This window comes from Leiobunum rupestre, chromosome 5, assembly GCF_980474605.1.
Source record: "Leiobunum rupestre chromosome 5, qqLeiRupe1.1.hap1, whole genome shotgun sequence".
NCBI classification, from domain to species: Eukaryota; Metazoa; Arthropoda; class Arachnida; order Opiliones; family Sclerosomatidae; genus Leiobunum; species Leiobunum rupestre.
The window spans coordinates 26,887,000-26,901,492 of NC_143388.1; the positions used below are offsets into that span (position 1 = coordinate 26,887,000).

A 14,493-nucleotide genomic window follows, 5' to 3' on the forward strand; every position below is an offset into this window, starting at 1 on the left:
CTAGCTTAGTGACAGATTTCTTTATTATATAAATAAATAGATTCGAATTTGATACCGTGTAAGATTCCATGATTCCGTTATGATTCCATGATTCCGTTATGATTCCATGATTCCGTTATGATTCCAGATCCGAAGATGATTCTTTGATTCCGGAAAAATTTAAGATTCCCGCCCAGATTCCTGTGATTCAGTACTGTTTCATTAAATTAGATGGCGCAGCGAGCGCGATTTGGAAAACCGAGTTGCCAGTCAGCAGAATTTAAGCGGCCCCGTCCCGTAGTATAATTATTTTCCAATTAAACAATTAGAAATTTTAATTTGACGTAATGCAATAAAATGAAGAGTAGATTAAAACCTATAAACGGAATGTTCATTTGGTGATCTATATTGTGCTGTAAGTTACAATACTTGTTTAGAACTTTGGGGGTGGTAAATGTGGAAGGTCTAGCATATTTGTCGACAAGCGATGTGCTCTGAAGAAAAAAGTTCCTGCAGTTTATTACGTGTATTTTATATCACGACTTTCATGGGCTGTAAAGACCTTGCTCATAGTTTGATTTCGCGACTTTCATGGGCTGTAAAAACCTGGCTCATAGTTTGATTTCGCGACTTTCATGGGCTGTAAAGACCTTGCTCATAGTTTGATTTCACGACTTTCATGGCATGAAAAGACCTGGCTCATAGTTTGATTTCATGACTTTCATGGGCTGTAAAGACCTTGCTCATAGTTGATTTAACGATTTTCATGCGCTGTAAAGACCTGGCTCATAGTGTGATTTCACGTCTTTCATGGGCTGTAAAGACTAGCTTGCTCATAGTTTGATTTCACGACTTTCATGGGCTGTAAAGACCTGGCTCATAGATTTCACGACTCCCTGGTTCAAAATTTTAGTCGTAACTTGTGATGGATGTTGATTTCATATTGAATTAATTTATCCAAGGTTTATTACTGAAGATAACTACCTTTTCTGTTTATATCTTAAAGGGCAACGCAAGTGACCCTGCAGGGGGTAAATTATCTTATAGATAAAAAGAACGACTGCGCATGCGCTATCTGCCATAGCCTTTCCCTCTGTAAAAAAAGCAGAACCATATTTGCCGAATTTATTTTGTATAAATGCGCCTCTCGCGGTTTTTACGCAAAATCCATGCATTCTATGATTCTTTAGTCGCGAAAATGGCCGAGGAAAGTGAAGTCTCCGTGCTTACCGACAAATCGGATCCTAAACTTCTACAAAATAAATGTAATAAAAAAAGATAAATCTTCTGTCGGGGTATAATGATAGGGAAATTGTTAAGGGAGACGGGATATAGGAGTGTGTATGGTGTTGAATTTTCTTAATCCAATGTGAGGCTAGCGGCAGAGATTTACCGCGTCCAAGGCCTAATGTTTCAACTTCCATTATTAAAAATATTCAATTCACAAATAATTTTATTCCAAAACATTGTTAAATCGAAAATATCAAAGTCCAACTCTCGGAAACTAACCCAGTTCTTTTCTCCATAATAAATAAATTAAGCTAGGCCTAAATTCCTGGGTTCGTTGATTGCGAGCTAACTCAGCGAAGAAAATCGAAAAATTCGCGAAATTCAGTGTTGCCAATGTGTGGGGTAAATCCCACATTGTGGGATTTTTGGCGAATTTTTGGGCTGTGTGGGATAAAGGGATTTTTAAGCGAAAATCATGGATTTGGTGGGATTTTTGGCCTTAATTTTTGAAAAAGCACTATTTCCAGGAATTCATAAAACGGAAATATCAGACTTCTATAATCACAATAACCATAATATTAAATCTCTTGCAATTTTAAAAATACTGCTCATTTAAGCGTACGTTTCATTCAAAGAAGATGGTACGGCCTTCATGTTAAACGAGCGTCCCTTCAACTAATAACTATTTTCGGGGGTTTGAATTTAAAGACTTTCGCTCCCACGCTCGACGATTGGATGTCCCCAGTGATGACCGTTCAGGAACACAACTAGTGGTTGGACAGAGCCCAAAAGCGCGGGAACCCAAGACCATCAAAACCAAAGATTTTGGCGGATTTGACAGATCGAACTTGAGAACCGCTCTGGGGACTCGAACCAAAAAAAAGGTCACCCTCTCCGCTACTCCTGGAGCAGACCCGACCCTTTGTAACTTTTGGCCACTGACGCGAAGTCGGAAGTACCCCTAAGCTAAAGGGCAACCGGCCCGCGGTTTGGTGGTGATGAATCGAGCTAGCCTGGCGGTTTAGGTCGGAAAGGCGTAAGTCCCGTTCGGGCAGCAGAAATACCGGTGTGCGCGTTAAAACTAGCGGTCACCGTTCCGAAACCGCAAACTGGGTGCCGAGCCGTAACAGCAATGGTATGACGATTGTTTATTTTCGTAACTAAGACTTTAAAACTGTTGTCAATTCCCTCGGAATTGTTTCTGTGTAGTGTTTGTTAGAAGATGTATATCATGCATCACTTAGTCTCTGCAGAGTATTTGGTAGAGTGAAATCTAATTTGTGTTAATAATTAAAAGTAACCATTCTAATGACAATTTGGCAGTCCGTCCTTTTATCCCTATGAGTAGTTTAAGCATACCCCTAGACTTCAACTCGTTAACTCCAATCGTGTACGTTATACGAGTTTCCCAGTAACAATCCTTCCCTGTAGGCTATTGTCTCTTGCGCTGTCGTCCTTTAGGCTAGGAGCAGTTGTTAAAGGTAAGGAAATAGGCTTACAGGCTGTGCGAGTAGTGGTTTTAAGCAATCGAGTCGGTTATCGAGTATCAAAGTTTTTTCATCGAGTAATATTGAAGTCGAGTCGAGTAGTAGAGTGCTTGATTAAGAGGAAACTTTCTATTATTTCGAGTCGAGTAACTAAAAAAAACCTTGAGTAATATTTTTAACGAGTCGGGTTATCGGGTACTTGATTAAGAGCTGGTTTTTTTCAAGTAATTATGAAATTAAATTTAAAAGGAGTATTAAGTAGCTTTCAATGCTGAAAAATATTCCTTTAATAAATGAACCACAGTTTCCATAACTTTGTAGGTACCGTTTATTGGCCCCAAAAAGTTGTAAAAACCCCTCTTTGAAATTTGAAGCAACGAGGATAGAAAAAAACAAATACTTGAAAGGCCATCATCAATTACTATTCTTAAGTACCTGTCGGAGGGCACGCGTGTCAGGAGTGTGCTTCCTAGGTTGAGAGTGAGACCTAGTGGGATCTGTTTCGCTTTGGAGATGGCCATGTACTGGCATTTGAGTGGCTGGAAGTTGAGGCACCATGTGACTACGTAAGCTGAAATATTATCCAAAGTGATTTGCATAGTCTCATACAGAATGCGAAGACTCCGACCACTAATCCAGGCTGCGATATCATCCGTGTGTTCCCCTTGGCAAATCGCTCTAGGACAAAGCCGGGGGATCCCGTCCAGCATGACGCTAAAGATAATTGGACTGATAGAGATTCCCTGGGGAACGCCTCTCGTAACAGTAAAAGGCACCGATAGCTCACCATTAACTCTAACTTGGGACGTCCAGTTCTCCAGGAAACTTGCCACCCAACGGAGGAGATTGCCCTCGAGGCCGTAGCTTTGGAGTTTATATAAAAGCGCTTTCTGATGGGCGCTACCAAAAGCGTCCTCAAGTTCTAGGAAAACTGCAAGAAAATGCTGACCTGTGGCCTCGGCGCATTGGGCCGCCGTAACAAGCCTGATTACGTTGTCTGTTGCTCGATGGCCCTTCCGGAAGCCGGATTGTTCTTGTGGAGAAACGTGGTTAGTCTCGAAGAACCAAACAAGCCGGGCAAGAACCAGTTTTTCATAAATCTTCCCAAGGTTTGGAAGCAGAGAGATATCTCTGTAAGAGGTCGCATCGGTGGAAGACTTTCCCGGTTTCAAGATTGGGTGCAAGATGGCTTGTTTCCACCTCGAGAGCTTGATTCCCGCTTCAAAAAAATCGTTGTAGAGAGTCAGGTGTGCCCTACGGAACGCAGGAGTGGTGTTTTGGACTATCTAATTTGATCAGTTGTCCACTCCCGGAGAAGTGTTATTTAATCCAGATATGACACCATAGAGTTCCATTTCGGAAAACAGAGCGTTGTAACGGGTTGGGGTGTCGCCAAAAGTAGTTCTGGAACGTAAACCTGATCCGGCCTAAGGACCGGTTGGGGATGGATATCGGTGCCGGCTGAAATAGCCAGACACTCCGCAACCTTCTGCCTTCATCTTCGTTTTTTTAACGTTAAACTTTTTCTGGGACTATTGCCAGTCTTGAACCACCTGACATGGGACTAGACTTGAGTCAGCGGTGTATGCGCATGAAGCTTGTCACAGTAGGACCTCCAGCTGTTTCGTTTCGTCTCCCGGATCAGCCTTTTGTAAAGGGTCCTTTCCTTCTTGTAGGCGACCAGGTCCAGCAACAGACCGGAGTGATGTGCTTTGCGAGGAGCCCGTTGGACTGCCTTGGCTTTGTCTGAGCAGTGGTTGTCCCACCACGGAGGTTGCCTAGGAGTCAACCCTCCACTTCCCTTTGACATATGGATGGACTCCCTGGCCGCTTGGAAAAGGAGTTCTTCTGCCGACTGCACAAACAAGGGGGCGTTGCCAAGAGAACTATCCAGCTTTATACGAAATAGCTTCCAGTCAGCCCCCCTATACCTCCAGAAAGCAGGCCCAGCCTTACGGGGATTAGCCAGTGGGGAATCGCCTATGAAGATAGGTAGGTGGTCGCTGGTACCCCGGTGCAAGACCGTCTCCGGCAGATGTAGGGCGAGGTTTGTACTAGCAAACGTCAAGTCCAGAACTCCTTCAGGTCCCCGAGTTGGGAGCCGAATGGCTTCGCCGGTGTTGAGAAGAACCAGGTGATCCCCGTCTCCCAACCAGGTTTGAATGCGCCGGCCCTGAGTGTCGGTTTTTCGTCTACCCCAGATGACGTTGTGCGCATTAAAATCTCCTTAAACAATGACAGGCGTTACAACATCCCTAAGTAGCTGTTCAAAGAACTCCCAAGGGGCCACTCCGTGAGGATCATAAATATTGAAGAGAGTGATCCAGCCGCTGGAGAAGTGAAGCTTCAAATCGGACCTGTCAACCAAAGTTACCACTCCACCCAGAACTCCCACCACTGAAGGAGGATTGCAGGCCCGATTGGCCCGAAAGATTTCGTAAAATCCGAAATGAAGATTAACCATTTCCATCCGAGCAAAGATCCGCGGTCAGATGCTCCGGAAGATAGGAATCTTCTCTTACGACGATACAGGTGCTGATGCAACTCTTCCTGGACAGTGATGGTAAGACCACCAACCGACGTATTAAGACTTAAAAGGGCTTGTCGCTGCTCCGCGGAGACCGGCTCTGCAACCTTACCAACCTTGGTGGAATCTAAAGCGGCACATATCTTCCTCGGCGTAACGGGCGAGGAATCAGCAGAGTGCACGGTAAACGTGACCAGGGCAATGACCAAAGAACCAGAAACTTCAGCGGCAGACATGTTATCGTCCGAGCCGTAATCCGCTAATTTCGCCAGCGAATTGCGACGTGAAGAAATAGCTTTTTGGAAGTCGGAGAGTTTCCCGAGCCACGGGAATGCCGCTTACGCGAATTTTGTTTCCCCATACTAAAACCATGGACACTGTATCTCTAGCTGGACGGGAAAATCTGAAGCTTCCACCATAGAAAATCACCGCCGCCACCGTCTCTCTGTAAAGGGGGGAGGTTCAAGAATTTTGAAAGTTAGGGGCTGTCAAGGCCATATTATTCGTCACGTGGTCGACAAAACGTTCCGTTTGAAATCGGGGTTTACATTCTTCCGAATGACCTTGACGGCCCTGCGAATCGAGTACGGCCGACTTTTCAGCTAATACCAAAAGTAAATAGGGGGAGAAAGTCTGGCACTTGGGTTCAACCGCACGACGTCTTATTTGAGGGGTAACATTTTTGGGCTTCGGGAAATGACTTCCCCCTCGCCTCTTTACAGGGACTCAAAGGTATCGGTTGTACTCCGCCACGATGAAAAATAGTTCTCTATAAAATACGTGAATATTAAACTTTTGCTTTCGATAATTTGGTTAATTTAGTTCCTAAATAAAGTAGATATATGATAGAAACTAAAATGCGACATTTTAAAATAATAACACGACTTTTGAAAAGAAATAAACCGTAACTAGAATCACGCTCACTTAAATCGTGGAGAGCGTGGCGCCATCTAAGAGCAGAGATCGGGACTAATTGGTAAATCTACGATGTTAAGGCCTAACAATTTGCAAGTTTAACTGAAATAATAGCTATAGCTACGAGCTTTTTTTGTTTATTTTACAATGGATATAGTAATTACTAATTAAAATCAACCGTTATCGAAGGAAATAATGGTCAGTATTTGACAGAGAGACTATTTGAAATCGCGAGGCGGTGACATGGTTGCCAGGGAATAAAATTCAAAATTTTCATCTTGAGCGCGGACCGGAATACCTCAAATGCACTACTTCGCGCGTAATGTGCTATCCTTATTGGTTAGAAATATCACGTGATCACTAGCTCTTTAAAAAGGGTGTCAAGCATAGTGGAAGGTAAAATCTGAAGGCAGTGATAGACTTTCTCCCCCTATTTACTTTTGCTAATACGAAGTAGGACGCAAACGGACAGTGAGGGGGTACCTCTTTTATGCTGCTTTTCCGGTTAGAGATACAGTGTCTATGCTAAAACAAACACGCACCCGTCGGGGCGAAAGAAAAAGAGAAGCCAATTAAACGAATAAAATTCAAACAGGAACACAAATAGAACAAAACGGAGATTAGTTAAACGAACGAGCTGTGATCTTCTTGCACCGGCTGCGACTCGGTGCAAAGGTCTAGCGAAAAAGGGCGGCCTAGCCCAAAGGAAACAAAAACTGGCCTATAAGGTAGGGGAGGAGACAAACACGCCACGAACTGCACACAACGACAGCCAAAACGCAAATCTGCCGTGTGTATTGGGGTGCCGTGGCTAGGGAAAACTACGGGGTTATTTTCAGGTGGATCTACGGCCACAGGGTGTCGCCACGTGCTTATACCTGGTTTTGGCGGGAACAATCCCGTATATAAAGAGCTGTCCGGCACATGTTTTGTTCAGTCTAAAAACTCTATATTGACGCTCAACCTAAGCAACGTTAGTTCTGAACTTACTCCAGTTAACATTGTAAATTTTCGTCATTCTAAATAAAACCTGTGCGATCAATTATAACAAGTATTCTTTATTGAAACCAAACCCCTACAACCCACGTGCACTTGCAGCATTATTATCCAATAATTTGGACCATTTGTTCCAAAATACCTAAAAATTTTGACATTTGTTCCGGATTACGTAATAATTTCGACATTTGTTTCGGGAATACGTAACAATTTTGACATTTGTTCCAAAATAACTAACAATTTTGACATTTGTTCGAAAATAACTAACAATTTTGACATTTGTTCGAAAATAACTAACAATTTTGACATTTGTTCGAAAATAACTAACAATTTTGACATTTGTTCGAAAATAACTAACAATTTTGACATTTGTTCGAAAATAACTAACAATTTTTACATTTGTTCGAAAATAACTAACAATTTTGACATTTGTTCGAAAATAACTAACAATTTTTACATTTGTACGAAAATAACTAACAATTTTTACATTTGTTCCAAAATAACTAACAATTTTTACAGTTGTTCCAAAATACCTAACAATTTTGATATTTGTTCCAAAATATAGTAAATATAGTGAAACACCCTAAAAACAAAGAAAAATATGATAATATATTCTAATTATTTTAAAAGAGATTTCAAATAAAAATAATGGTAAATTAAACCTAGACAAAGGTTAAATTTGTACAAAATATTGGGGGGAGTTAAAATTTTTATAAAAGCAAAAAATATAAATTCATGTAAAATATATAATATTGTAAAAAATATGTTAGTAGCGATATGTAAAAAATAATTCTTAAGATTTCAATCACTTCGGCATTAAATTTCAATCGAGTCACTTTGCTTCAAAAGGGGTCTTGAACCCGAAAGCTTGCTAAAATTTTTAAACAGATATGAAATTCAAACCATGAAGTATCCGTCGAGTTTTTATTTAATTTTTATATAATTTTGACATTTATTCGAAAATAAGTAACAATTTTGACATTTGTTCGAATATAACTAACAATTTTGACATTTGTTCGAAAATAACTAACAATTTTGACATTGGTTCCGAAATACCTATCAATTTGACATTGGTTCCGAAATACCTATCAATTTTGACATTGGTTCCGAAATACCTATAAATTTTGACATTTGTTCCAAATAATAATTAGCACATTTCGTTCTTAATATTTAACAATTTTAACTTTAGCATCCAACGACATAAATTTTGAGGCCAAAAGCGGATTACCACGAAAACCATGATTTGTTTTTGTGGTATCGAAAGAAAGTCAAAAGCCGATCACAATTAAACCATGATCTTTTTTTGTGGCATCCAAAGGCAGAAAAAATCGGATGACGACTATAGCACATTGGTGGTTGGGTGCCTTTCCACAATTGTTGTCCATTTTCATGTACGGCTAAGTACAAGACTGTCAATGATATCAGAAGAATCATAAATAAGGCAATCACCCAAAAATTTGGAGGATAGCATTTTCTCGCAGCCTTTTGTATTTGAGCCTTCACTTTGTGAAAGAACTGTCCAGGGTACTTTGCAATCTTTGTAACTCTATGGCGAATGACGTTCATTACTAATTGATCTTCAAAACGTTCGATATAGCGTTGAATGCTGGTCTTTGGTTTACTCTAAATATAACATAAAATAGATTTAAAAAATAAGGGCCGGATTGGACCGCATTTTCAATGAAAATGATTACCAATTTCTCCTTTATGATGGGGAGGATCGGAGTGTGTTGGTTCTTTCTTTTTCCAACACTTTTATTAGAAATACCATCTTCGTCTTGAATCGTTTTGCAGCTTACTCCTCTACTCAAACTCAGCGATATTCGGGCTGAACCAATTTTAGAGTGGCTGCTACTAGATTTACTTTGAATTTTCTTTCGAGGTTCACCATCAACAGTTTTCTTCGATGACCTTTATAATACATGAAACAAGGTAGAACATTAATAAAGATGTCATATTGTATAATAACGTTTTCCATTCTATTGATCTAGATTCGCTCCGAATCTGTCTCTGACATCATAGATCTCGCCCAAATGGATTAGAGTAAAACCGCAAATAGAACATCCCATTAAAATATTCCCAGGCTTTGTTTTTTTCCGTCTGTTAGTAATTTCTTGGTCTGCCATTTTGCCAAAAATTCTAAAAGGAACACGCAAAAATTGCTCCGATCTCCGTTGATCTGTCGAAATCGGCAGATCGGTTTTGGGCGATCTCGGAGCACTCAAGAGCGGGAAATGGAACACGCGAAAACTTGATCGGAGCAGATACGAGCACCCAAATGGAACATAAAATGTTGATCAGAGTGATCTATAGCGCTCGAGAGCAGTCAAATGGAAAACGCTATCAAACAAAGTAGCAGTGTTTATTACGTTTTCATGACATTTACAGACGTGCCACTGTGGCCATGTTTGTCTTGAATCCTTTTGGAGCCTACTCCTCTACTCAATCCTTGCGATATTCCGGCTGAACCAATTTTAGAGTGGCTGCTTCCAGATTTTCTTTGCATTTTCTTTCGAGGTTCACCATCAACAGTTTCCTTTGATGACCTTTATGAAACAAGATAGAACATTAATCAAGATGTCACATTTATTAAATAGAGTAGTAGCATGAATATATCTAGCTATGAATATACAATAGCAATAGCCTCTCTAACCTCCCGCTAAAATTTGGGTTGGGCTTATCTAGTCACGTGATCAATCACATCTGCTCCGACCGAGTGAGGAGCATGCCGTCATTTCCCTCAGTCTCCTGATTGGCTGAAAACGCTTCACTGGTCTCGAAAGTTGCCACCCAAATCAAATCGACATGATAGAAGGGCTATATCGTAGGGTTGGATATTCATAGCTAGATATATTCATGGTAGTAGTGTTTATTACGCTTTGTTGACTTTGGCAGAAATTTCACTCTGGCCATGTTCGTCTTGTTCCTGTTTGTGGCTTACTTCTCGACTCAATCCTTGCGGTTTTCCAGCTGAACCAAATTTAGACTGGCGGCCAAATGGTACGCTGTATATTTCGTCATAAATATCTTCTGGGTGGCGAATAAATATCCTTTATTATAAATGAAATATTGATCATGATGTCACGTTGCAATAAATAAAGTAGCATTGCTTATTACGTTTGCTTATGTTCTTGGTCCTTGGGTGTATCTCTCCAAACTGTTTCCAAGATCGTAGGGCTACTTTCGGCGGTACTTCCCAGCGGGACTGATATCAAAGTTAAAGCATCAGAATGTGTTGTTTTCCATCCTGAAAAAAAAAAGAATTAAAGTCTACAAACTAAAGTAAGGAAAAGGATAGTTTATTTATTATAAAGAGTGATTACCTCGTTTTAAATATACGATGATAGTCCACTTTTCCCTAGGCTTCAAGATGCCGAACCCGGGGAGAACTCTATACGCTTCGATGTTGTTGGTTCGAAACTTGAAAGCGACCGGAGTTTCACTCAAGTTTTTGATTCTGAGATCACATTGCTGTTTACTACTTCCATCAGATGGTGGAAAGTTAATAATTTGGTCTTCAGGTCTGACAATTACGTTTATAAATCAAATACTAAATGATAATAACTTACTGACACAAAGACAACAAAAGTACCAAGAAACACTATGATTAGAATACCACAGCTTTGGATAAAATATAGGGACGTTTAGGAAACATATGTAATATAATATTGTAATACAAATGTGACACTTCCTATTCTTCACATGCAAAAGTTTTACTGAGAGCTATTCACAAGACGGGCGCCTCGCTAGGGGGAGATTTCCTTCTTGTGATGATTTCACTCCGTTTTTAGCTCTCAGTAAAATATTCCCCAAAGTTCAAACTTATGGAACAATATTATAGACTTATGCTATTAAGTATAAGACTTATGCTAATAAGTATAACAATTCCATAGTAAAAAATTTATGGTAACTTAAACCCTAAGATTGAAATTTTTTATAATCATTGACCTATTAAAAAGGTTACCATGGAAACGAAATCACGTGATCGCGGGGCACTAGCTATACTATATAAGAAAATTAATTTGACTTCCGTTTCCCTTCTTTACTCTATGCTTCCAAGTTCCACGGACTAAGGCCCAAGCTAAAATTGTATAAATATCATAGTCTTATACTTACGTGATACCGAGTAGCGTGGTTTCCACTTCTGCTTCATTTGGCGTTGTCAATTGTTTGCTATCCATTTTCGTAAATATGCGACCAAGAAAATCAACCCAATAGAATAACAGATTGACAAATTATGTTTCTCGAATTTCACTCTGTAGCTTGTAGATAAAAGTCTTAACACGCGCGCAGTTTCATGTCATTTTTCTCGCGCTGTTTTTTAATTTTCGTTTCAATTCTACGTTTTTAAGTTTTAGGCTTAGCAAAAATATGTATATATAATTTCTTAGGGTTAGCGGAGTATCCGTTGTTAAGATTGGGGCGGACTGGTTTACAACGGGCTAAGAGGTAGCTTGTTGGCACCTGGGTGGCCTGAGCTGAGACGATAGCACAATCCGTGATTTTGCTATGGTATTTTATACGTAGAGAAAGTTTAAACTTGAGTTTTGAAAAACATTTTTGGTTGTCAGGTTTACAGGTTTACAGGTTTACAGGTTTATTGGTAGCCGTAGTTATACACCCTTTTATAACAGGGCGGCTCCGACACAGGGCCGGAGCACAGCCTACAATTTTAGCGTTTTAAAGTTACGAAAATTATAACAACATTTAAAACTATAACGTCCTCATACCATAAACACTCTACAAACGCAAAACAATAAAAAATAAAATACAAATATAAGTCGTATTAAAAGTCTTATTAGTCTTATTAGTCTTATTAGTCTTATTAGCCTTATTAGGCGGCTCAACTTCTTTTCCTTTACACATCTCAGCCACCCTTACTTCAAGTTGACCAATGTCTTTTATAACTTAATTCCTATCATCCCTAGAATCCTCTGACAAAAACAAGAAACGTAAAAAGGGTCAGTGCAACTTATCGCGGCGCCATTGCTCCCTGGCATTGTGCCATTCCAACAAGATACATTTAACTCCTACAGGGTTCCAATCAGAGCGCCCAAAGCCAACCATATCTTTGAGAGACGAGTCAAACCATTCAGCCCTCCAGTCATTACTCTTGGTACTCGTACCCACAGCAGGACACTCCGCCAAAACATGTTCAATATCTTCATAATACCACCCGCACAAAGGACATTCAGGTGAGCAGTCTGTCAGCTGACTCTGACGCCCCGCTGTCAACAGTGACCCAGATCGGGCCTGGAACAGCAAACTGCTGCTCTTTGTTCCGTCATAAAACATCTCCGGAGCTGGTTTTTCCTTAGCCGAGTATTGTCGTAGGCTGTCTTTGCTCAGCACTCTAGCCTTCCAAGCACATTCAGACGCCTTTTTTACCTCGTTCTCCACTATGTTGATCCACTGTATATACGTTTCAGCCGTTCCTCTGTTTGTACCAGCCCCATGCGAACGATCCAGACGCTCCACAGCTTTTGTCCACTCCGTGCGAATCCCGTTTTTTCGTATATAGAGGAACATTTTCTTTACTAGCCTTCTCTCAGGGAGAAATTTAAGTCTTCCCAAATACTTCAATTTACTCTTAGCTTCCCTATCACGAAACAGGCTCCACCCCATTTCGCCTTGGATCGCAGCATCTGCTGCCATTGGACCCGCATTTAGGAGTGTTTTACCAACATCCCGCTGAGCTCTATCCAATACCTCTAGAGTTTTGGGTGAATAACAGATTACCTCGTTCGCAAAAGTCAAGGCAGGGACAGCCACAGTTTTCCAAATGATACGACCTATTGCATATGGGTTATAGGACTCCCTCGCTGAGGTGCACACACCCCAACGAAACCTTTGCGCCTTCGTAATGAGTGCTCTCTCTCTTGTTTGCTGTTTGAGATCCGTGTTTTCAATTTTAACGCCCAAGTACGTGTATTCTGTGACCTCCTCCATTTCGCGACCCTGGAGCAGAAGGATCTGGCCTGGTGGACCGTTGGAGGACATAAATTTTGATTTCACAAAACTGAAGGTAAGCCCCACATCCTTTGCAAATGAGCTTGCTATATCAAGTAATCCCTGCATGTCGTTGGGGTTGTTCGCGAATAAAACTATATCGTCAGCGAAGAAGAGGTAGGCCAGGCTGAAGCCGTAATTTTCTGAGGTCATCGGAGGAAGCACCGCTCGTATACCAGAGGCATCTAACTTCCTGGCCAGCGGGTCCAAAAACGCAATGTAAAGGATGGGGGACAGAGGACAGCCTTGACGAAGGCCCACTAAGCTTTTAACCACCGGAGTCGATACTCCATCCAGGCTATAGGAGTAATCGCAATGTTCGTACAGACTCTTTATTGCCATTGACAGCGGCCGAGGTATGCCCATTTCATCTAGTCTTTTCCATAAAAAGTCTCTCGATACACTGTCATACGCCTTCTGAAGGTCCAGGCAAAACGAATGGCCATAGAAAATTTTCCCTTTTGGAGCTTTCAAGGTACATGAAGGTCTACTCAACCCCCGAGTTTGAACAAAATCGGGGAGAAACACCTCGGGATGTCTCCTTGTAAGTCAGAAAATCCTTACACAGTTTAAGTTAGGAAATAATAGAAAGGTTAAGTAAAGCGTTTTAAAATATTTAACAGTTAACAGTTAATTGATCTTAAATCTATTGAGCATCCTTTCAGCGAACGGATCATACAAGAACGGTTTCTAAAGATCTTTCACACCTTTTTACATTTCAGGTGAGCCACGGTACATGGCAATAAAAAGGATGTTTTAACAATACTAAATCGTGCCTTTTTGTCTTTATGTACCCTCGTGGCGTGGTGTACAAAAAACTACGACAAACTTTCATCGACAAATTTTTTGAAAGAAAGTAAGAATAAAAAATACTCATTTGAATTATGGTAAAATTACTTAATTACTACTAAAATGAAATACTTCTATAATCTGAAAAAAAAATAAGTATGGGGCCCGGTTCGAAGACTTTGCCTAGGGCCCGGATAACAGCTGCCTCCTACTTGTGGTGGAATCCTGGGCCTCTGAGACGTGTGCTGATGCCCACTTGACCATAAACGCTTATGTTATCGGTCGGAAAGACGAGTTGACCAAGCTGGAGGTGGTGTCGTTATGATATACCTCATCTTTCATGAATTGGCCCTTCAAGATCCATTTTCTGAATCGATTTGGATCACACATAAACCACACAATACTATCTGCTGGGTCACTCTGGAATGTGTTTATCGCACCCCAACTATTAGGGGCATTAACATTAGAGGAATGGTCAAGAAGAAACGGTCTAAATTAAACAGTCCTCCCAAGTATCGAACCAAGAAAAACCAACCCCTCTTTACCTTCACCGTACTATCT

General features: G+C 40.8%; 1 protein-coding gene across 1 annotated transcript; it reads right to left on the reverse strand.

Annotated features, from left to right (window-relative positions):
* Positions 1–8,257: 8,257 nt before the first annotated feature.
* On the reverse strand, positions 8,258–11,392 carry LOC149944017 (uncharacterized). Its single transcript, XM_090175417.1, has 7 exons — positions 11,251–11,392; positions 10,458–10,657; positions 10,252–10,381; positions 10,011–10,184; positions 9,504–9,680; positions 8,829–9,045; positions 8,258–8,757 (listed from the first exon to the last, which is right to left on the reverse strand). The coding sequence occupies exons 1-7, from the start codon at positions 11,313–11,315 to the stop codon at positions 8,359–8,361; spliced, it is 1,362 nt and encodes a 453-aa protein (XP_090031543.1). The 5' UTR covers positions 11,316–11,392; the 3' UTR covers positions 8,258–8,358.
* Between the last annotated feature and the right edge of the window lie 3,101 nt (positions 11,393–14,493).

Bases quoted from the DNA above. Each gene is read 5' to 3' on its own strand.
- LOC149944017 (XM_090175417.1), bottom strand. From the start codon at position 11,315: ATGGATAGCAAACAATTGACAACGCCAAATGAAGCAGAAGTGGAAACC. The intron at 10,185-10,251 runs GTAATAAGCAAT...TTTATAATAAAG, and splicing joins GACCAAGAACATAAGCAAAC to GATATTTATTCGCCACCCAG. The intron at 8,758-8,828 runs GTAATCATTTTC...TGTTATATTTAG, and splicing joins CCATCATAAAGGAGAAATTG to AGTAAACCAAAGACCAGCAT.